Here is a 22,646-nt window from a genome sequence, read left to right as displayed (position 1 = left end):
CAGGACAATGAAGGACGTGCGGAAGCATGGAAAGGAAAGGGAGGGGCATTCTCGGTGTGGAAACAGTCTGGGCAAAGGATTTGGCTATAGAAATGAACCTGGCCTTTTCAGGGACAGTGAGGGGACAGACATGTACAGAGTGCCTCCCTGGGGCCAGGCGTCAGGCTGGACCCTGGGGCTCAGCACATGGTCTCCACCCTTACTTAAACCAGGCACAGCCTAGACTCTGAGGATGGAGTCTCTTTAAGAGACAGATAAGTTGTTAAGTAATAACTGGCGAGGTACCGCAGGGGTATTTCACTGAATTCTTCTGCTCGGCTCATGGTCTTTCCTCAGAGGACAACCCTGAGGCCCAGAAGGTGCAAGGATGTGCCCAAGGTCACAGGTGGTAGGAGAAGGCAGGACCATGTGAGGCTACTGGGCAGGAGAGATGATTCTGGGCCAGGGACCTCTAAGTTTTCCAGAGACCCACAAAAACACAAGGCCCGAAAAACAATAAATTGGCTCTAAAATACAAAAGAAGACAAAATAGAAATGTCTTATAGAAGCTCAATTGTATGTCATTAGCGTCAGCTTCATTAACTTTTCTTTAATTCTCATACACATTTCATTACATTCTGAAAATTTGTGCATTAGACTTTCTTTTTTCCCAAGTCTGGGAGTATAAAGGAAAAATACTCCTGTTTTACCTTTACCTGTCCCCACGCAATATTTCTGTGGATTTGATTGTTTGCTGGAGTGGCTAACAGAAATCAGGAAAACACTGACTTATGTGTACCAGTTTATTACATAATAAAGGATATGGTAAATGATACAGATGAACAGCCAGATAAAGAGATACATAGGGCGAGGTCTGGGAGGGTGCCGAGCGCAGGAGCTCTGTCCCTGTGGAGTTGGGTACATCACCCACCTGGCTGTGTTCACCAACCTAGAAGCTCCCTGAACCCTATACTATAGGGATTTTTTATGGAGGCTTCATCACGCAGGCATGGTTGATTATTAACTCCCTTGTAGCCTCTCTCTCCTCTCTGCAGAATTAGGGGGCAGTGGTGGGCTGAAAGTTCCAAGCTTCCAATCATGGCTTGGTCTTTCTGGTGACCAGCCCTCACCCAGGAGCCCACCAGAGTCAGCTCATTAAAACAAAAGATGTTCCTATCACCAGGAAATTCCAAGGGATTTTGGGGCTCAGTGTCAGATGCTCTTACCACTCAGGAAATTACAAAGATCTTAGGAGCTCTGTGTCAGGAACCGGGATCAAAGACTAAATATTAGATCAAAAGATTCTCCTAACACCCTTATTTACAAGAGTTTTAGGACCTCTGCGCCAGGATTTTGAGAAATCACAAACAATCATAAATTAAGGAAGTTAGTTGTTGCTAAGTAATTCAATTTCAAAGGGACAATTTATAAAAATCCTGTCAAATATTTTGCAGCAAGAATAATTCAATTTAATGTTGCAGGTTGGTGCATTTGAATATGTTTGCTGTAATGTGAGATAGTGCCTCATCCTTAGAGCAAGAAAATTTAGGCCTAAGAGGAAGGACTGAAAATGCGTCTGCCTGGAAAAGCTGGGACTTGACCCCAAGTCATTCTGACACCACACCTGGCTGCCTTCACCAGCCCATCTCCCACCCCCTGCTGCAGCAGAGGCTATATACATGGGGCTGGGGGGACCAAAGAAAATTGATGTTGGGACAGCCAGCAGGGGCCAGAACAGGAAAAGTCTTGCCTGCCAGCTTCAAGAGCAGTGTGTAGCCCTGGAGGGAGTCCCATGGCTTTAGCACCAGGTGCTAAGTACAGAAGGGATTGGAAGGGACAAGGGAGTGTGCAGAGAGCAGCTGGGGGCAGGGAGATTGATGTGACAGCTGTGGTGTTGGTCCAGGCAGGAACCAGTGCATTGGCAGTAAGGCAGGGCGTGGGGATGAGCCCAAAGAACCACGCAGGAGGGGGACCACACAGACCTGGATCTTGCTCTACTATGGGACGGGCATCCCAGAGACAGCGAAGGGCTGATGCTGGCTCAGAGGCGGGCGAGGCAGGCGTTGGAGAGAGACCAGTTTCAGGGGAAGAAGACAGCTTGGAACCACAGATGGTCCTTCCTGGTTCTGCTTAGCTCATGCCAAAATATGAATGAGAAGAAATTCCTGGAACTTGGGGAATTCTTAGAAGCAAGGGTGATCACAGAGGAAGGAAGGGAAGAGACTGGGTTGCCAGTTATGGGTAATCTCCAAGCTGGGTCTTGCCACAGAGAAGTGGCACTTCTCTGTTCTGAATTTGATCAGAGAAGAAGTGCCACTTGAGCCACGGGGTGGAAGAGGTGGAAGAAACAAGGGTGAGCCTCAGCTATGCTGGGCTCAGTCATATGTCAGTCATGTGACCTTGAGCAAGTCACTTCCCCATTCTGTTCTGTTGTGTACGATGCTGAGTTTAGATTCCTGGAGCAGTGTTCTGTGTGCCTCGGATTCTGAGAATGCACTATTCCTTGAGTCGAAGCTGCTGTGATGCAGAGATTCAGATTTTTAGAGCTGTGTCTCTGTGATGACTTGAAACCCTGGCTCCCTCGCTGTGAACCTGTCTGGCTGTCTGGATTCATTCTCTCAGCACATCGGGGATGGAGAGTGAGGAGGGAAGGCGGTGAGAGGTTCTTAAAAAAGAACCGAAGGCTGAGAACATGATGATCTGCTTCCAGCAGCATTCAGGCAATAAATATTGATGTGGGAGGAACTGTTCCCCGCCTCCTGAGGCTGCCTAGGCTGGGTCTGCTTGCAGTTTCTTGGGCTGGCCCAGCCCACTCAGGCCACTGATGGGGAGGGGGATGGACCAGGAGGAAGGGCCCAATTAGACAAAATTGGCAGCCAGAAAGTCCAGGTCCTCATACGTGGGATGTGTATCTTCCATGGGGAGTAGGAACAGGCAAGGGGAGAAAGTGAAGTGGGGGGCTATTTCTGAAGTCCCTTCAAGCACCCCCTCCCAGGCTCAGGGGTCCTCTAAATACCCTCCTAGAAGTAAATGCAGCTTTTACCGGTATCCAGGAGATAGTGGTATATTATATAAAGATTGCGTGACCCAGAGAAGGTCTCTGGCCTCAGTCTCCCTGTCTGCACAATACGCAGAAGACTGGACAAAGTCTGCTAGCTCTGGCAGGTTCATTGGTGTCTCCTTTAAATGGCTCCCTGCCTATGGGGCAGTACATGAGCACTTTTACAGGAGGACCGAGGGGTGTATCCCACAGCCCTTGCCCCGAGGAGCTCTCAGGTAGTGAAAGAAGGCCAGGAGCAGACAGACGGAGGATGACTGGATGACAGCTCAGGTTTCTCCCATGGCCAGTGCTTAGCGTTCCCTGCCAGCGGGGAGGGGACTAATAGTCTCCACAGAGAAGACTGTGAGACGGGGGATGGGGGAGGCCATATCGGCATGGGAGGGGCAGGAGCTCTGCTTCCCTGCCTTTGGCTCTGTCCATGTGTCTGTGACCTCAGAGCTCAGGTGGCCACCCAGACGTCTTTCTAGAAGTGAACCAGGGCAGGCCTCACCTCTCTCAGGCCTCAGTCTCCCTGTCTACCATTAGCCAGTTTCTAAGGTCCTGTCAAGCCGCCGGGCTCCTGGCACATGGCTCTGCAGAGCCCATAGAGTAAAGATGGTCTCTTAGGGGCTCCCTAGCAGGTCAGCTGGGCCCGTATAGCTTTGTGGCTGTAGGATCCCATTCAGCCAGCAGCCCTCCTGTGCTCTCCACGCCCTTAGGCCCTTCTGAGCTACCCTTCGGGCTGGACCAGGGGCTGAGAACAGATCCCCTGGAGATCCTGTGTCCCCACCCAGACTCTGAGCACCACTGGCCTCTGTCATATTTCCCAGCAGCCTCAGTGTCTGTTATTCTGGGGCATCTCCCAGAGTCTGGGATGGGAATATTACCTGGTTTTAAAGTTCTATGTTTCTAGTAGTTGAAGATTCTCGAGTATTTATGTTCTATTATTCTAAGATTCTGCACCTCAAATGCTGTGTGACTCCCAAAATTCACATTTCTAAGTAGCTACAATTTTGGCCTAAGAGTCTATGAAATCCATTGTCTCCTGGTCATTAACCTCGATGCGCTTCTTTGGGAGAATGTTCAGGGATGGGGACAGGAGCGGGCAGTGACAATGGCCTTGAAAACCTAGGACTTAGGGCCCGTCTGTTGGGGTCTGCCCAGGCGGAAGGCCCCTGTTCCCCTGGGACTTTGTGCTCCCACTACAGCCCCTGTGAGATTCAGGGTGACACAGGTCTTCCCTCTGCCTGGAGTCTCTCCCTTGCTGGCACTGCCTCCAGAGCCCTCCCAGCCAGCTTGGGAGCCCTCTTGTTTCCTTCTCCATCCCAGGTGACCCAAGCCTTGTGACTCCACCCTCACCCCACCTCAGCTCTCTAAGGTAGAAGGACCTGTGTGATCATCCAGTTCAACGCCCACTCCCTCTTACAGACAGAGGGATTGAGGCCCAGAGAAGGTCAAGGTTGTGCCCAGAGCTTGGCCAGCACCACCTCCCCCTGCACCCGTCTGTACAAGGCCAGGTCTTGGCCCCAAAGGGCTGAAGAGAGCCTTCCTCTCCCTGGCCTGGTGCAGATCAGAGCTTCCTCATACACTGGGGCTGGAAGGCCCTTTGGAGTGATCTGCTCAAGTGGTTTTCAAACTGCACCCCATAGAACCCAAAGGGTGCCACCACAGGGAGACTGAAGAGAGGGGTTCCCCAGCAGGACTAAGGGCCTTCCTCTCCTACACACACACACACACACACACACACACACACACACACACACACACACACACACTTCAATCAGACCAGTTCTACTTTTCGGTGTTTTTCTACCAGTCTTTTGAGTGAGATTTCACTTGGGAAAAGGGTTCTGTTGCAAAAACCAGTTTTAAAAACATTGGTCTAGTCCAATACCACCAAATGATAGAGGAGGAGACTGAGGCTAAAGGGAGGAGGTGTTTGGTAGCTGATCTGGCCCATGAGGCACCATGTAAGCGTTTCCTTAGTGTCTGAGTTGGAGGCATTGCTTAGTGGCAGGGAGGAAGGCCAACAGCAGCTTTGTCTGCACCACCTGACCTGGGTATGAATTCTGACTCTGTCACTTACTAAGTCTGAAATCTATAAAATGGGTATAACCATACAATCTATATTTTGGGGGGTTTGTAAGAAGGAAATGAGGCAAAGTGGTGAGGTGGGTGGTTCAATACCTGACATGCAGGCTCAGTAACCAGGAGTGCTTGTTCTTAGCATGGATTAGGCCAGCTCTTAAAAGGAAAAATTACCTTTTTTCCAATATTCTTCTTAGATGCTTTTCTATATCCTACTTCCACTCTGTTCCATAAAAGATTTGAGACAGCTCACAGCAAATACATGTACAGTACTAGTAAGAGAGTGAGAAATTAGGCCAATATGTACTGTCTACTCTGTACCATCCACTGTTCTAAGCCCTTTGTATTAATTATCCCATTTAATCCCTGTAACCCACCTATGAAATAGGTTCAGCTATTACCCCCATTTTACTCCCGAGGGACCGAGTTACAGAGAGATTAAATAACCTGGTGGAATGGCTAGTGAAAGGTGGAGCTGGGATTCAGGCCCAGGAAGAACCATCTCAGGGCCTGTGCTGAGTCACTCAGTCAAGACCAAGACCACTCGTTGAAACACTTATTTGGTCCTGAGCTTTCTGGTAGCCACAGGGAAAAGAGGCACGGCCAGTTGCAAGAATCCCATTGTAAGAGAGCCAGAAGCACACGGCTCCCTCAAAGAAGCTCAGCTGTCCAGGACCTCTGCTACAAGACACGATCTCCCTCCCACAGAGGATAGGAAGTTAAGCAGATAACCCCATCCCTGTGGCTGCTTCCTGTGGCCAGATATGACGGAAGGTGAGGGCTGGCAGAGAGTTCCACATCACCCACCAGGGTCAGCGCTGGCTCCGTGGGGCTGGGATCACAGCCCTGGCCCAGAGCCTTCAAGGAACCCAGCTTCCTCTAAGGACAGCTCCTGGGCCCCCTGAGGCCCTTCAGGCAGTGGGACCTTCCTCGTGCTGGACCACACACAGCGTCCCGGGTCCCACGGGCTGCAGTAGTCAGCACACAGCCCGAGAGGGGAAGTTCTGACCGGCTCCCTCAGCCCAGACCTGCTGACCTGGGCAAACCACAGCCCAGATTGGTCATACTCTGAGCCCCACTCTGAGCAGAGGCTCGATGATTCCTGTTTCTGGAGCCCACTATTAGTCGGGAGTCCTCAAAACAGATGTGGGGAGAGAGGCGGAAACTTCTGGAGAGCACAGAGACAGGGGCTGGAGGTCAGTGTTCCCAGCACCCACAGAAGAAAGCCCAAGTCCCTCAGCCTGGCCCTCCAAACCGCCCTGCTCCTGCCCCGAGAGGCTCTTGAGAGGCTCGTGGCTGTCGTCAGTTGGTTCCTCCCACCTCCCAGACACCTCTCTTCCCGCCCCTGCCTTTTCGCTAGTATATGTCCCTGTTTCAAATAACCGTTTCCTTCCTATCTCTCCAATCCCAGAGCTCACCTCTGCCTGGATGCCCTCCTGACCCTGCAATCCCTGAACGTCTGTCCCTCCCCTCCCGTCCCCAAAGCCCAGAGGTCAACATGGGCACAGTGGGTGGTAATAAAGCCTAGTCTGCCAATTACTCCCTGGGTGACACTTGGGGGTCTCTGCCTCCTCTTCTGTGAAATAGGTGCAGTAATAGTCCCCACACCAGACTGTTGTGGGGATTAAATGACAGGGTGGATGTGAAAGTGCAGTGTAGACCACATAGGGTTATACATGTGGCAGCAGATGACACTGTGGTTGTTTTTACTGTTTACTTGGGGACAAGGAACCCCAGGCAAGGAACTCACAAGATGTTGCCTGTCTGAAGGGCAAGACTGCCTCTCCCTGATAGGAAACCTAGGAAGTTGTCAATCTATCCCCACCCTTCTTACTTCCATTCCTGGGGCAGCTCCCCTCTCCCTCCGGGACCCTGGACCGTCCCACACGCTCTCTCGCAGCTTGGCTAGGACTGAGAACAGAGTAAGGTGAGTCTCTAATTCTCCTTAAGGCAGCGTGTCCAAAAGAAATATCATGTGAGCCACAAATGTTGTTCTAAATGGTCTAGTAGCCGCATTCAAAAGGAAAAGAAATTAATTTTAAGAAGAATTTTCTTTCATCCTCTATATTTAAGACATTCTCATGTTAGCATATCATAACTACAAAAAACTCACTGTGAGATATTTTCCGTTCCATTTTTTCATACCGAGTCTTTGAAATGCAATGCGTATTTTACACTTACAGCCCATCTCAATTTGGACCAGCCGTAGTTCCAGCGCTCAGCGGCCACATGCGGCTGGTAGCTGCATCCAACAGCACAGCTCTGAGGTATAAATGCATAATAGACCCACAGTGCCTTACCCAGAGAAACAAGACTCAGATTTCAGGCCCCTGCACATCACCCCACAAAGGTGCCTCCTAATTCCACCAGTCCTGCGCCATACTTCTGATTCACAGGGCTTGGTGGATAAAGCGTAAGTGTTCGACTCGGGCAGGCTTGAGCTCAGATCTTAGTTCTGCCACTTGCTAGTTGTGTGGCGTTGTGCAAGTTACTGCCAACTGAAAAAAAAAAGCACAACATGAGAGTTGTGAATTAAGTTTTATTTGGGGCAAAATGAGGACTAGAGCCCGGGAGACAGCATCTCAGATAGCTCTGAGAAACTGCTCCAAAGAGGTGTGGGGGAAGGTCAGTATGTATGTGATTTTGGTGAAGCTGGGGAAGGAGGTGTGGTACATGCAATCAAGCACACATTCTTGTAGAAGGTTGCTGCAAGTCACGAGGAGCAGACGTCACCAGGAAGGATTTTAGTGCTTTTCTAGATATGAGGAGATGCACAAACTGGGCTCATAAAATCTTCTCCTGAAAATATCTAACTATCTGAAGGCCTGTTCTGCCAGTTTTTCCCAGAGCGCAGCGTGTCTTATTCCCGGTCTCCACCCTGAACTCCTTTCAGGGGATGCTGAAGGTCAGCGGTCACAGCGGCTTGTGATTTAATCCTTGTAGAGGCAGACGGCAAGTGCCAGGTTTTAGTCGGCATTACCTAACCTCACAACTTATTTGCTCCTGTGTGGTGTGTAAGTCTCCTTCCTTTGCAGGTCCCAGTGAGGCTGGAGCAGGAGCCACCAGCCCACATACCAGTGGCCTGGCATGCCTGGAGTCTCCGTTCTGCTAGGCCCTGGGGGCTCAGTGTGGACCCTTTGCCCGCCCTTGAACCAGCAGCCATCTCTGAGCTTGCTGCCAGCACAATAGCATCTCCTGTTGATGTTCTCATTTTCCTTCCAAGAGCCTGGCGTTGCCTGCACCCACTGCCCGTGGGAGCCATCTCTTGCACTCCTTCTTTTCATAGATGTTTCACAGACATCCATTATTTCACTCCAGGCCCTGTGCTAGGCATCAGAGTTTCAACAGAGAGCAAGGTAAACGTGGTGTCTGCTCTTACAGAGCTCAGAGTTCAGCAAGGGAGAGACACTGAACAAGGTTTTACTCAGACCCTAAGTGTGTATAAGATAGATAGTTATTTTCTCTGAAAATCAACTTAACTTCTACTCTGAATGCCCATCCTCCTGGCTCAGTAGGAAATTCAACTTCAGCCTTTCTCAGGGCTCCCCCACCAAGGTGAAGCAAAGGTCCTGAGGTCTTACAGGGTGTCCAGGCACGAAGGAGGTCCTATTCTCACCCCCACTGCACCCCTAGCAGGTATCAGCCTCAATCCATCCTGGTCCACGCGGTCCCCCTTAACCTGCTAGGAGCTGAGAGGCTCCGTGTGGCTGGGAACATGGGGACCCAGCCTCCTTAAGTCATTCTGCCGCCTGCCCCTGAGAAGTGAACTGCTTTCCTGGGTACTGTCGCAGAGGCTATGTGGCTTCCTGCTTCTCAGGGAACCCCTCTCTCCTCTCCCTCTCCTCACAGCCCCCCTCCCCACCCCCCAAAACACCCAGAGTAATCTTCTCAATGGTATCAGGTTTTGGAAACAAAAGCCAGAAAGGAAAATCTTGCAACAATGACTTTCTGCCCTGCCACAAACCTCCCCTGAGGCCAGGAAACCCAGAGCCCAGTACCTGCTGGAATAAAAGTAGAGACGAGGAAGGGAGAAGCCCACGGGGGCCAAACACACTTGAACGGATGTTTGAATGAATTTCCCTGCTGGGGCAGGGCCAGCCTTGAGCCAGCCAACACCTGGAAGTGAGGTGGAAGAGGCTTGGAACAGGGCACTCCCAGGGTGGGGGCCCGCATGGAGGTCCTGAAATGTGGGGAGATCCAGTATCTGCTCCTTTAAAAAAAAAAAAGATGGGAGACAGAAGAGAAGGTGTCAGACACCAGCCAGAGGGTGAATCTTATGGGGACCTCACAGAGGCTCTGTGGGGAGAGAAGAGGCAGAACCAGAGACCTCAGATGAGCTCTCCAGCCCAACCCACCCTTCCCCATGGTATATAGCACCCTAGACCAGGGGGAAGTCAGTTTGTGCTTGCATGCTCCTAGTGATGGGGAACTCACTTCCTCAAAGGGCAGCCTCATCCAAGCTGCTCGTCACATTGGGCTTCAGTCTTTCTCCATGGAACTTGTTGCTTCTAATCTTGGTCTCGGGCTGCACAGAAAAGTGTAGTAAAATCAGACCCCACTTGATCACTTATACTTGAATGACCCTGTGCCAGAAGCAACTTCTCTAAGACTTAGTTCCTCATATAAAAAATGGGTACAGTAATAGTACCTGCCTGAAAGCACTGCTGTATTGGAGTAAGGCAGGCAGAATACTCAGCACTTAGTGCTGGTTCACTCAAAGCCTTGGTTCCCCCTGCCCTTAGGGTGAACCAGCCAAATGCACACAGGCCCTGGAGTCAAGCTGTCCGGGTTCAAATCCTAGCCAAACCACTTACAAGTTGTGTGACCAGGCAGGTTACTTCATCTCTCTGTGTCCCAGTTTTATCTCCTGAAAAATAGGGATTATAATGGTACCTACTTCAGAAAGTTGCTGTGAGGTTTCAATGAGTTAACGGATTTGTCATTAGAACAGCGCTGGGATGGTAGTTAAGTGCTCAGTAACCATTAACCATTATTTATCCTTATTTCCTTCCCTCTTTGGTGCAATCAGAAGACCGTAATTGTATCACCCTTAGTCTTCTCTTTCCTGGGATCAGAGACCTTTTTTTCAGGCGTTGCACAGAGGCCATCCTCACCCTGGCGGAGGGGCACACTACAGGGTAGCCATGTGCTTCCTCATAGTGTGGTCGCAGGGCTGAGCAGTCCCCTCTGGGTGTGGTCTGACTCATCCAAAAGGAGGAGGGGACTGTTGCCTCTTGGCTCTCCCAACCCAGTTCCCTTCCTGGCACAGCAGACAGGATGGAACAGGATGGGCGCTGGAGGCTCCTGCTCCTGGTGACTCTCCAGGTGATGACAGCCGTGAGCGATACAAAACCGAAGGTAGCGGTGTGGTGATAACCTTGGATAGAGGTTGGTGATGCTGCTGATGGCGGTGAAGACAGTGGTAGGGGTAACAGTGATGTGAGAGACAGCGATAGTGATATTAGTGGTTCCGATAATGATGTTGTTGCTGGTGATTCCGAAGGCTCAGGTGACCGTGATGATGTGATAAGGATGGTGTGATTGTGCAGGCAATTAGTGACCTTGACAGAGACAATGACAGTAGTAAGGACTCTATTGGTTGTTTATTCATGATGATGTTGGTGACGTGAATGGGGGTGATATTTAAGGTGATGGGAATAATGAAGATGATGGTGGCTACGGTGGGAATTTTCATGGTAGTGCTGGTTATTACGATGTTAATAATGGTGATGACAGAGTGCAACCATTGGAATTTCATCCATTTTTTCAAAAACCACTTAAGTATCTACAGGGCCAAGAACAAACGGGACACTGCTGGCAGTGGCAGACCCCCGCCCTCTCCTCTCCCAGACCTCCCTTCCCCAGCCCATAGCATCTCTGAGCAGAATGCCTGGCATCCAGCTGACTGCCCTTGGCCATGTGTCTTCCCAGGGTGAGGACGCCTCCTCCGAGCGGAGCCCTGGGGAGTCCCCAGAGAAGAAGGATGGCCTAGCCCAGATTGCCCCAGACTTGACTGTGATCCAGTTTATCAGAGGTAAGTGAGCTGAGGCCAGAGGTGGGGCCAGAGGGGCACATGGGACTGTACAGAATCCAGCCCTTCCTGCCTTTCTTGATTCACGTCCCACATGTACAGGCCCTTCCTGAGCACCATATATTCCTTGTCAGTCTTTGCTCAAAGGGTCCCCTTTGCCTGGCGCATCATTTTTTATCGCTATCTATTAAAATCTTTCTTGTTCCTCTAGGTCAAACCACTCTGTCCTTTCCCCAGCCTGTCTCTCTCTCCTCTCGTCTCTCCGAACCTCAGGACTCCTGTGTCAGCTCAGATCTGTACTGTCCAACCCTTCTACCAAGCAGTGAGCTCCTGAGGGTCAGGGCCTGTGCTGGCTCATCTGTGACCCTTCTTCTCCTCCCACCGTGGAGCCTGCAAACAGGAGACTCTCAGTAAATTTTTTTTTTTTTTTTAAAGTCCTTGGCTGTGGCATAGGCGAAAGGAGCTCTGGGCTGAAGTCCAGAAATCTAGGCTTTTGTCCTGGGCCCTTGCTCCTCTCTGGGCCTCATTTTCTCCATCTGTACAGTGAGAGGTGAGATCCATGTCACTCTGACCCTGAGACTATGAACTAAATTGATCAATAACCAGGGTCCATGTTATGACCACGCCATCCTTTCTAAAGAGTCTGATCCCACAAACACTGAGTGCCTGTGGTGTGCCAGAGCACTGGACAGCAAGTCAGAAGACCTGGTTTAGAGGCCTGCCCCTGACACTGACCAGCGGACAATCTTTTAGAAGTTACTTTCCTCCTCTAACCAGAGTTTCCTCATCTGAAAGATTGGGTCAGTAATCCTTGCTCTGCCTCTCTCAAGGACTGTTAGGAGACTCAAATGGGATGATGAATGGAAGGTCCTTTATATGGATTTAAAAACTGTGCTTGTATTGATATGATACAATTATTCTTTCAGTCATCACCCCTGCCCCCCTGTTATAATTCTGACCATATCCCAGGACAGTAAATTGAGTTGCCTGTGGTTTAGGAGGGTGATAACCACAGGGTTTGCTTGAACCACCCCCCCCATCCCCAAGGAATTTTGCAATAGGAAGTTAATTAGGCCCACTTCTTGGGGCCTAAGTTTTGATGCTGGGGTGCCAGTGATCTAGCCCCTGGTTCTCCAGTACTCTCAGGGACAAGAGGCTGGGCCTAGAGGCAGGGGCTTAGACTCCCTAACCTCAGGTCACCCCCAGCAGCTAGAAGGCCCTAGTGTGCTGTTCCATGGAAGAGCTTGTTAATCATTGCTTTGGTTTCAGCCCAGAGGAAAGCTGGGGCCAGTCGCTGAAACTGGATCCTGGAGCAGGTGTCCTGGGCCACATTATCTCTGATGGTTTCAGCTCCTACATGATCCTAGGGGAGACCAAGGCACGGCCGGCACAGGCCCTGTGGCTGGTCAGCCACCCTGGCTTCTGGGCTTTCTGCTGAGCTCCAGAGGTGCCAGTCTGATCCAAAGTCTTGGCCTTGACCACCTAGGACCAGTGGGGAGGCAGAGGGAGGAGGAAACATGGTCTTTCTGCTGGAGGAGTCCTAAACTCAGGGGAAGACAGTCTCTGAGCTAAGGAAAGGCTATCTGATGGGGGAGACATAGTCCCTGAGCTGGGAGAGGCCCTGTTTGATGGGAGAAACACAGGTCCCTGTCTGATGGAGGGTACACAGTCCCTCGCTGAATGGAGGGAGAACTTGTCTTGTCTAACAGAGGAGACCTGGCTTCTTTGCTGGAGGAGGCCCCTGTCTGATAAGGGAGACATAGTCTCTCAGTGGACAGAGGCCCTGGCTTGTCTGATGGGAGGAGACATTGTGCTGACCTAAGGGGAGCCCCTGTCTAGTGGGAAAGAAAGTCTCTGAGCTAGAGACAGCCCTGGAGTTCCCCTTCAGGCATCCTTATCTAAACTAAAGGCATAGCCCTGCCCTCCAGAAATTTTCCATCTGTTCTAGGGGCAGGTTGCAGATGCTGAAGAGAGATAGAGAATGGGGACAAAGTGTACTGCAGTGATGAGCACAGGAGAATGGGACGGAAACAGTCCATGAGATGGAGCCCTCTGGAGTCAGGCAGCCAGAGGCACAGGAACGCAGGATGGGGTGGGAGTGGAGGGATAGAAGGGACAACGACCGTTACACGAGCAGCCAGGAAGCTCCCAGCAACTCCTGGCCTGGCCCAGACCTTCCTAGATGAACTTGGGCGAGTCCCTGCCCTCTCTTGGCCCTACCTGCATCACCCGTACAGCTTGGGCCAAGCCCAGGCTACTCCTCGCCAGGACAGCTCAAGGAGGGAGGGAAGCTGGAGCAGCTCGCTGGGGTGAAGGCCCGGCGTCACTCCCTCCCCACTCCCAGTGCCGCTGAGTGCACTGCGTGTGTGGCAAGGAACTGAGGGCAGGAGGAAGGCCTGGGACAGGAAGAGGGGGAATTCCACAGCCCCAGCTCCCAGCCACCCCGCCCAACAAAACAGTTCTTGGCCAGGCCCAGGGGCCTAGGGAACCAGCTGGCTCGGCTCTGGCCATGCTCTGAGGACAGACAGAAACTCCCTGGCCCTGCAGCTGCGGGGACAGAAGGGAGCCACGCCCTCACCCCCACTCAGCCCAGAGGAGCCCATGGCCATCTCCCCCCACCAGCCCAGCCTGGCAAGTGTTTAAAGCTCCTCTGATGCCTCTTCTTTTTTTTTAATTTATTTTTTATTGGCTGCGTTGGGTCTTCGCTGCTGCACTCGGGCTTTTGTCTATTTGCAATGAGCGGGGGCTACTCTTCATTGCGGTGCCCGGGCTTCTCATTGCGGTGGCTTCTCTTGTTGCAGAGCACTGTCTCTAGGCGTGCGGGCTTCAGTAGTTGTGGCACGTGGGCTCAGTAGTTATGGCTCGCGAGCTCCAGAGCGCAGGCTCAGCAGCTGTGGCACGCAGGCTCAGTTGCTCCGCAGCATGTGGGATCTCCCCGGAGCGGGGATCGAACCCGTGTCCCCTGCATTGGCAGGCGGATTCTTAATCACTGCGCCACCAGGGAAGCCCCGATGCCTCTTCTTAGAAAGGCCTTTCCTCCTCTCTCCCTCACACCTTATGTCTAACTTCATCTCGCCTCCTGAGGGCAGAAACACGTCTTTCTCTTTTGTTGGTGGTGGAGAGAGAGTCCCACAAAGCCTCTGGTCCATCCCCTCGGCTGCCCCTGCTGATGAAGGCCCTGAAGCCCAGAGTTCGGAACCAACCCAATGTCATGTGCCCTTCAGTTTAGCAGATTTGCAAGGAGGGAGTCCTGTACACAGGCATTGGTTTAGGAGGCAGCAAGGGAGGGGAGGGCTTCAAAGCCAGAGCCGTCTCATCTGTTCTTGTTTCCATGCTTTTGCCCCGGCTGCGCCCCTATAGGAATTCCTTCCCCTCCACCTCTCCAGATCCTCTCGTTCTTCAGACCCTACCTCTGTCCTACCTCCAAGAAGCTGCCCAGCACCAGGCCTGCTCAGCTTCCACCTTCTCCGGAGGTTTTAGATTCTGCTCCAACATTTTGCTATTTGATCACCTATTAGGCTGTATGTCCATTCATTCATTTTCTCTCACTCATTCCGTAAGTATTTTTTGAGTGCCTACTATATACCCTGGGCTCTGGAGATTCAGCAATTGACGCAACAGATAAAAATCCCTGCTCTAAATGAAGCTTACATTCTGGTGGGGTGACAGTAAAATGGCTAAATGAGTAAAATGTGTAGTATGTTAGGTAAAGTGCTGTGGAGAAACATAAACTAGGAATGGGGAAATCAGGGGAGTGGGTGCTGTCCCATGTTGGGGACACAGAAGGGAAGACAAAGGCCTGGGTTGGCTTGGAAAGAGCTATTGCAGGACAGGATGGAAAGGACTGAGTGGGGGTAAAAATGAGATGAATAAGTAGAACAGAAGATATGAGATGGGATGAGATGAATGAGATAGACTCAAATGAGATGGTATAGAAGGGAACTACATGGAATCGCATTTTGAGTAGAACTGAGTGGAAGGAAATGCAATTGAATAAAATGCAGTCTAACTCGATGGGATGCAAAGCAACCGAATTTCAAAGATGGAATATTATTAAATGGAAAGGACTCACATGTAATGGGATGGAACTGAATGCAACAGAATTAAGTGGAATGAGATGGGATGGAAGGAATGGAACAAACTGAACAGGCAGGAGGGGACGGAAACGCATGGCATGGCCGGCCCACTCTGACCGTCCCTCCCCTCACCCCAACAGTCTTTCCCAGGGTCATGCTGCGGACCCTGCGCCACCCCATCTTCCTGCTGGTGGTCCTGTCGCAGGTGTGCATGTCGTCCATGGTGGCAGGCATGGCCACCTTCCTGCCCAAGTTCCTGGAGCGCCAGTTCTCTGTCACAGCATCCTACGCCAACTTGCTCATAGGCTGCCTCACCATCCCGTTGGCCATCGTGGGCATCGTGGTGGGGGGCATCCTGGTCAAGCGCCTCCGCCTGGGCCCCGTGCACTGCGGCACCCTTTGCCTGCTGGGGGCTCTGTTCTGCCTGCTTCTCAGCACGCCCCTCTTCTTCATGGGCTGCTCTACCCACCAGATTGCAGGCATCAACCACCAGCCTGGGTGAGTATGTGCAAGAGCCTGTGAGTAAAAGCTGCAGGAGGGTGCCAGGGCCACGGGAGGGGGTGGCCCGGATAAGGCCAGGTCAGTGGAGCGCCCCCCCCCCACCTCAAATCTCCCCTCCCCTCCCCTGCCCTGGCCGCTTGGCTCAGTTGTGAACAGTGGGACTTGTCTCCTGAGGGCTCCAGTGAAGGTGTCAGGCACCACTAGGTAGGGATGGGACTTCGTGGGCAGGACAGCTCAGGCCGGCCTGGGGCGGGGTGGAAGATGAGGCAGGGCAAGGCCACTTGTGTGGACGGCACAGGTAGGAAGGCCCCTATCGGGAGTGCTGCAGAGGGGACTTACGCCCTGGGAAGGAGTTGGCCTGGAGACTTCAGAGATCCTTGGTCCTTAGAGGCTGGGAGCTAAAATTCTGCTGTTCCATGACCCTAAAACTCCAGAGATCTTTTCCACATCTGTGGGGCAGCACCTGCCTCTGCCCTCCAGGGGGAAAGCCTCTGATGCCTGTCTCCCTTCTCCTTCCCCCGCCCCACCCACAGTCCTCCACGGACACAGACCCTCTCCCCCGGGAACCATCTTGGAGAGAGTGTTGGAAGTTCCATTGCTGCCCCTTCTCTGGAATGATTTTGTTTTTCCTGGGGAACTGCTCCAGGCTTAGGTTGGCCCAACACCCACAGCTAGAATCCCCCAACTTGCTCTGTTCTCTCCTCTCCCCTGGCATCTCCTCCCTCCACCCAGGGGCCAACTTTCCACACCCGGGGCTCCTTCTGTGCGACTACGGGGGCCTCAGCCCAGAAATGCTCAGCCCGTGCCCCTTCTGTCCCAGCTCCCACCTCGCCGACCTCTCCCCCATCTCCCTTCCCTCTCCCCTCCTTCCCTGTTCCTTCTCCTTTTCCCAAAGGTCCAGGGTGGGTCCTTCTGTCTGCAGAGCCTTGTTCTAGGCACCGAGGTGGGGCTTCAGCCAGGCCCTCATGAAGCCCCTGGTCTGAGGAGGGAGCCAGGACCTTTTCATGATTTTTAGAGTAAAAAGTAAATGAATATTTTACCACAATTTTTAAAAAAAGCAAATGGGAAAAAGTGAGCCTACCTCACATGCCCCATTTGTCTCTTCTTCTGAAGCCTCTCACCTTGACCCTGACATCTCATCTCATCCAGGTTCTCATCTATATTCTTGCAATTTATTCAGCTTTGGGTTATAATTCATTGAAGAAGCCTTTGGGGACCAACTGAACAAACTGAGAATTTCTCGTACTCCAGCACAACTAATGGTACCAACAGCTGCTGAGAACTAAGGGTCTCCTACACGTCCAGCTCCTCCCATATTCCGTATTATTAAACCCTCACGGGATCTCTGGGATGGGTCCTACCATTCTCCCCATTTCACAGATGAGGATAGCAAGGCTCAGAGAGGTGGAGTCGCCTCTCTTCTGATCTCCTGCCCCTGGGCCCCCCTGGCCCCACTCAGGCTAGAGCGGAGTCACTCCTGGGACTTGGGGGCAGGCCCCCAGAAGGGAGTCAGGTGGGTCTAAAATGTGCTCTAGACAGTGAACAGGGCAGTGAGAGTGAGGGAAATGTCGTGAGACTGCAGGATGGCGACGGGAAGGGGAACCTGCAGAGCTGACAGAGAAACTGGGGCCAGAGAGAGGCAGGAACAGGTTGGAGATCCCACAACTACTCAGGTTCCCTGACTGGGCCCCTCACATACAGTTCTAATTTGCCCAGAAAAGGAAGCAATCCAGCTCATTGAGATAAAGGCACTTTTCATCTGAGACTAAATTCTGAGAAGAATTTATCTTATGTTCCCTAAAAGAAAGGGTCACTGAGGAACAGAGATGTTTGCAGAAGCAGCGCAAAGACTTGTAGGGTCTTGGGGCTGGAAGGGGGTCTCAGAGCCTCTGGTCCAGACTCTGCTCCCCCCTTCTCCCATTGGAGGCCTCCTGCAGCTTCCACTGCAAGGGGCTCACCGTTGCCTGTCATGGAGCAGCTCTGACAGTGAAAAACCTCTGCGTGGAGCTGAAATCTCTGACCATGGCCGTCAGGGGAGGTTCCAGGGCTGAGGGAGCCCTGGCTCATGGCCTGAGGGAGGGAGAGCCAGGCCAACCTTGCCGGCCTTCTCTCCCACCAGTGGCCAGCCTGGGCTGGAGCTATTTCCAGGCTGCACGGAGCCCTGCTCCTGCCCGTCAGACGACTTTAACCCTGTCTGTGACTCCAGCGCTCGTGTGGAGTACCTCACGCCCTGCCACGCAGGCTGCGCAAGCCGGGTAGTCCACGAGGCTCCGGACAAAAGCCAGGTGGGTCAGGCCTCTGGCCGCTCCCTCTGCCTCCCACGGGCTCTGCCCTCCCCGCCTCTGTGCGCCTGCCCCGCTCCCAGCTCTGAATGGTCTCACTCTGGCTCTTCTCTCTGTCTGTGTCATCTGTCTCCTTCTGCTGGCAGATGTAGAACTTTATTCTTTCGATAAGCTTTCATTGCCAGCCTGGGCCCAGCCGTGTGCCAGGGCTCAGAGCACAGAGGTGAACCAGATCTGGCCCCAGCTGTCCATGCAGGGGAGGTGCAGAAGGAAGTAACTCAGGAATTCCAGGGGTGGTGATAGGCAGGAGAGGTGGTCCCCACAAGTACAGACAAGGATGCAAGGAAATTCATCCCACCTGGGAGGGTCCCAAAAGGCCTCACGGGACGTGGCATGTGTGCTGGATCTTCAAGCGTGGGCAGGCAAACTAGGGAAGGGCTCTCCAGGCAGGGAGGGCACATCACATGGTACACACACACACACACACACACACACACACATATACACACACAAATACAGTGTTTCAAGAAACTGCAAAGAAATTATTGGAGCAGAAGCATAAGGGTTCATGGAGGGAAAGCAAAGCCCAGACAAGGAAGTGCCTTGAATGCCAGGCCACGAGTGGGGCCTTTATCTGGAGAGCAATGCGGAGACTTGGATGGGTTTTAAGCAGGGGAGTGACAGGGTCAGACCTGTGTCTGATCACATTTGAGGCCATAGTGCGGAAGAAGGTGAACAGAATGCAGGCCCGGAGACAGGGAGACCAGTGGGGAGGCTGGAGCAATGAGCCCATTCAGTCAGTCAGTCAGTCAGTCAACAAACCTTCGTGGAGCCTCTCCTTTGTGCCAGGCCCTGTGCTGGGGGCTGAGGACAGACCCAGAGCCAAGGGTCCCTGCTGTCAAGGAGCTCCCGGGGGTGGGGTTGTGGGGGAGAGGAGGAGTGGGCAGCGTAACTAGCAGCAGTGCGTTCTACGTGAATCTTAGAAGGACCACCAAGACCAGCTGGTTCCTCCTCTCCTTTCCTCTCATTGCCCCCAAAGAACAAGTGGGGACAATGCTCACCTTCCTCAGGGTCCCCAGGCTGGAATAAAGCATGTGTGTGTGGGTGTGGTGTCAGGCTGTTTGTTATGACAACGCCTCTCTCTCTCCCGGAGACCCCCACTCCCATCATGCGGAACCCCTGCCGTTGTGTTCTGCTGGGCATCCGCATCTAAGCCCAAGACTCCTACAGGGAGAGACCTGGACCCCACGGGCTGGCGCAGAGTAAAGCACCTGGTTGATGATATTTCAGAAACCAGCCAGGCGCCACCTGAGCTGTGTAAACTGTTTTCATTTGGAATAATCGCAATCCAGGCTTTCGAGCCTCCTAGCGCTTACTGTCCTGACTTGGTTTGATCTCCCTGAGACCCTTCCAAAGTCCCCCAGGCCCTGGCAGCTGGGGTTGGATCCCCGAGGCAACAGTGAACTCCTGTGGATAGGGGCCTGTGAGCACTGAGGCCAGGCCACCTGGTTCAAATCCCTGTTCCGCCTCTAACTGGCTCTGTTACCTTAGGCGAATTTTTTAATCTGTGCCTCAGTTTCCTGGTCTGTGAAATGGAGGTGATAGTATTGAGTGCCTACTATATACCAGGCACTGTGCTAATGTTTTACCCGTATAAATTCATTAAGAGCCACATGACATAATCCATGAAAAGCACTCAGCATGGTGCCTGAGGAGTTTTAAGCATGCAGTAATACACACTTCTATTATGCCCATTTTACAGATGGGGAATGGAGGCCCAGGAAAGGACCAGGCATTGCCCAAAGTTTTTTTTGTTTTTTGTTTTTTAAATTTTATTTACTTATCTATTTATTTATTTATTTTTGGCTGAGTTGGGTCTTTTGTTGCTGCGCGCTGTCTTTCTCTAGTTGCGGCGAGCGGGGGCTACTCTTCTTTGTGGTGCGCGGGCTTCTCATTGTGGTGGCTTCTCTTGTTGCGGAGCACGGGCTCTAGGCGCGTGGGCTTCAGTAGTTGTGGCACGTGGGCTCAGTAGTTTTGGCGCACGGGCTTAGCTGCTCCGCGGCATGTGGGATCTTCCCAGAGCAGGGCTTGAACCCGTGTCCCCTGCACTGGCAGGCGGATTCTTAACCACTGCGCCACCAGGGAAGCCCTGCCCAAAGTTCTAATGCCAGAGCTGGGACTAGAGCTGAGGGCTCTGGCCTCTGAGCCCAGCCCCCTCTCCAGTGCATCCTCAGAGGTTGTGTTGGGTATAGTATTTGGAGGAGGGTGTAGCTGAGTCCTGGTCAGCACTCACGAACTGTCACCCTGGCCTGGAATTGTCTGTTGGCGAGCCTGCCTCCTCAGGCCAACCTGAGCTACTCAGCCCAGAGATGGATCAGTCAGTGTCCAGCACAGCTGCGCTCAGTAACAATTTATGAATGAGTAAAGGCCCAGGGGAAAGATGGGAGACGTGGATGGCCGGCAGCATCTAGGGCTCAGGGGGTGGGGTCCTAGGGAGTGAGAATCAGAGGCAGCTGGAGAGATTAAAGTCATTCATAAGACGAACTTCCTGCCATGGAATTAGATGAATATGAATGAAGGGCTGGGAAAACCCCAAGAGAAAGGCCTCTAGCTTTTTTATCTCTCCCAGCAACCTTCTGCCTCCAGAAAAAAGAACAGGATAATTCTCTTCCAAAAACCTGGCCTTGGCATATTTCTCCACTTACCTGTCCCTTCATTGCATCTCCGACCCAGTGGATTGCTCAGCCCGTGGTGAAGGTCCAAACAGTGTGTGCTCAGGGGGGCAGGCACATATGGCAGCGTAGCCTTGTCGTGCAATGGATGGAGCACCCAAACACCCAAGCTGGAATCCTAGGTCTCCAATCTCTCCTCTCTCTCTCTGTCTCTGTCTCTCTCTCTCTCTCCCCGTCTCTTTCTCTCTCACCTTGCCCTAATTCCACCTTCTAAATATCTCTCAAATCAAAACCCTTTTCTCCATCCCCCTTCCCCTCCCTCCTGCCTCTTTACCAGCCTCTCCAATCAGGTCCATCCTCTTGCATCAGCCAGAGCAGCTTCTGTGCTATCAGGTCTTGTCTCTCCCATGCTTAAAATCTTTCCAAGGCTCCCAGCATCCATCTCAGGGCTTCCCAGCCCTTTTCACATTGGGAAGAGTCTAAAGCTGCCAAAGCTGGAGGTGAAAGGCCCAGAGAGTTCCAGCTGCCCGGAGTTCACCAGGTCACCCCGAGGGCTGATGGGTTCCCTGCACGCCTGTCGCTCAGCTGAGGCCGAGGTCTCTGGGGCACACGGGTTGGGAAACTGTGATCTAGGGGCAGAAAAGAAAAGCCAGGTCTTCCTGGCTCAGCTTTGCTCCTGTTGAGGCATCTGAGGACACTGGTGGTCTAGACCAATTCTGAAAGAATCTGGGGGTTTTCCAGGCCAACTTGGGGCTGGGAATGAGGGTTGCAATCAAATGTGAGCCTGAGGACATTTCATTGCACTTTAGAAAAGGGTCAGCTTTTCCTCATTCTTCAGCCTTTGGTGGGGCCCCAGTTTTCCAGGCGTCTCCTATTAGACTTTTCACCTGGCAGGAAGGAGGGCTAGGACTCGTCCTCTGGCCCTGTAGCCCCCAGCCTCAGAAAGCTGTGCTCCATTGCACAGGGTTCTGCAAACACCTGGCGGCCAAACCTTGTTTCAGGCTTCTGCTCGCCTCTCTGGGTTTGCCTCACTTAGTACTGAACCTGAGTATTTCTTCCTTCCTGCCAGCTCATAGATGCTCTCAGGACATTGTTTTCATTGTTTTATTTTATCCATCATTTTAGGTTGCTGTCACCTAGTCCACGCTGCTTCTGGAAACAGCAGTCATGTTCTCTTTCGTGTCCAGGGTTCTTCACAGTGTGGCCCCAGCACACACACACCCCACCCCCATGCAAAGAGAAGGCAGAGAAGGCCTCCCCTCTGCCTTCTCTTTGCATGCATTCTGCTCCCGACGGAAGGAAAGATTTGCTGGCTTTTTTCATGCCACTGTGATTTTACATTTAGCTTTCCCTCTACTCATTCCAGTTTTCCTCTTGGTGAACTCCTATTCATTCCTCAAGACCCAAATCTAACACCCCTCTTTGGTGAAGCCTTCCTTGCGCCTCCCTTACCTGCTGAACCAAGACTCCCACTGATGCTATCTGCCCCTCTCCATCCTGTGCTTGAATCTCTCCTTGAGAATCCACTCTAGAATCCAGTGCCCTGGAAGACCTCAGTAAAGCGGGAAGGGGGAACACTGAACTGGAAAATCTCAATTCCTTCCTCAAAATACTTTGTTGCTTGAATTCCTTGCACAGACAGTCAGGAATTTGGAACATTCTGACATCACCAGGTGAAAGAATGAGTGAGTGTATGTGGTGTGTGAGTGTGTGTGAGTATATAAGTGTGTGAGCATGTGTGTGGGGTGTGAGTGTGAGTATGTTTGACAGTACATGTGTGTATATGTAGTGAGTGTGTGTGAGTGTATGTATGTGTATGAGAGTGTGAGTACATAGGTATGTGTGTGAGTGTGTGTGTGTGTGTGTGTGTGTGTGCTATGTTGGGAGTGACTCTCTTCTAGTTCCCTCTCCCTGTTCTCTTCTCCACGTCCCCTCTCCCCACAGCCTCAGCCCGGGCTCAGCCCATTTGTGTGCAAA

At 52.2% G+C, this 22,646-nt stretch overlaps 1 protein-coding gene across 1 annotated transcript in view; it reads left to right on the top strand.

The window, feature by feature from the left end:
* The window catches only part of SLCO2B1 (solute carrier organic anion transporter family member 2B1), a 34,865-nt gene that overhangs the window by 6,908 nt on the left and 5,311 nt on the right, over positions 1 to 22,646 (top strand). The window contains exons 5-7 of the mRNA XM_068555770.1: positions 11,039 to 11,141; positions 15,355 to 15,712; positions 17,835 to 18,000. Of these exons, the coding sequence (XP_068411871.1) occupies positions 11,039 to 11,141; positions 15,355 to 15,712; positions 17,835 to 18,000 (627 nt within the window). The remainder of the gene's footprint in view (positions 1 to 11,038; positions 11,142 to 15,354; positions 15,713 to 17,834; positions 18,001 to 22,646) is intronic.

This window comes from Eschrichtius robustus, chromosome 11, assembly GCF_028021215.1.
Source record: "Eschrichtius robustus isolate mEscRob2 chromosome 11, mEscRob2.pri, whole genome shotgun sequence".
NCBI lineage: Eukaryota > Metazoa > Chordata > Mammalia > Artiodactyla > Eschrichtiidae > Eschrichtius > Eschrichtius robustus.
This window is presented reverse-complemented; position numbering and strand designations above follow the sequence as displayed.